The sequence below is a fragment of the Bison bison genome, unplaced genomic scaffold (genome assembly GCF_000754665.1).
Source record: "Bison bison bison isolate TAMUID 2011002044 unplaced genomic scaffold, Bison_UMD1.0 scf7180017864171, whole genome shotgun sequence".
Taxonomy (NCBI): Eukaryota; Metazoa; Chordata; class Mammalia; order Artiodactyla; family Bovidae; genus Bison; species Bison bison.
The window spans coordinates 107,102-108,172 of NW_011494743.1; the positions used below are offsets into that span (position 1 = coordinate 107,102).

General features: G+C 50.2%; 1 protein-coding gene across 1 annotated transcript in view; it reads right to left on the reverse strand.

Annotated features, from left to right (window-relative positions):
* EGFR (epidermal growth factor receptor) overlaps positions 1-1,071 on the reverse strand; it is a 158,601-nt gene that overhangs the window by 70,097 nt on the left and 87,433 nt on the right. Inside the window, exon 6 of the mRNA XM_010842153.1 lies at positions 10-120. Coding sequence (XP_010840455.1) covers positions 10-120 — 111 coding nt within the window. The remainder of the gene's footprint in view (positions 1-9; positions 121-1,071) is intronic.

Below are 1,071 nucleotides of genomic sequence, written 5' to 3' on the forward strand. Positions count from 1 at the left end.
TCTGAAAGTCCCCTGTCATGTTGCTTAGAAAATCAGGGTTGACGATGTCCCGCCACTGGATGGTCTCCACGTTGCAGAGGACAGGGTTGTTGCTGAATCGCACGGCACCTTGCAGAATTTCTGCATGAGAAAGGAACCCCCATGAGCAAACTTGCCATCTCTTCTAAACTCTTGTGAAGTATGCATATGCTTCTTCACATTTTACCTTCTGTTAAGAGATGGCAGCATGCAAATGAGACTCCCTGGAACTGCAGTGGGGCAGTGGAAAGTGAGCTGATGGACTCCTCTATGGAGGAGTTGGGACTCCCCTGCACTGGGTCTTTGAACAATGAATGACCAGAATTTAGAAATCAGGGGCCATGGGAAGATAATGCTTTAGTCAAGTAGCATGAATGACAGGTATACAGTAAGTTGGTGGTTCCCAGGGAGGCTGGCTGGTCCCAGCCGGACCGGGGTCACCACGTGATGACAGTGTGAAAGGGCAGATGGGACAGGAAGGGTGGGTGGAAGGGAAGATGCTGTGGTGCTTGGGAAAGTGGGGAAAGAGGAGCAGGAAGGATCTGTATGTGTGATGAAGAGACTGGGTGGCCAAGGGAAGGCAAAGACTTAAAACTGTTCAACTGCTCAAAGGAAGAGTTGGCATGACGTGAAACACCAGGGGTGATAAGAAAACTTGAGCTGGAGCAGAGGGCAAGTATTCCCCCATGACACTTATGCAAACATTTACCGAATGGCTTCTGTGCACAGAACATGGAAGTGAGTGCTGTGAGGCATGTGGAGATGAATGATTCCTGCTGGCTCCTCTCTAAGAAAGGACAAGCATGTGAGGGGCAATGCACAGTCAATAACCTCTTGTTCACAGAGGACCATGACCCATGACGAGGCTGGCACTGTGCCAGCTGCTTTACATGCATGCATGCTCAGTCACTCAGTTGTGTTTGACTCTGCAACCCCATGGGCTGTTAGGTTCCTCTGTGCATGGAATTTTCCAGGCAAGAATACTGGAGTGGGTTGCCATTTCCTCCTCCAGAGGGTCTTCCTGACCCAGGGATCGAACCTGCGTCTATTGCA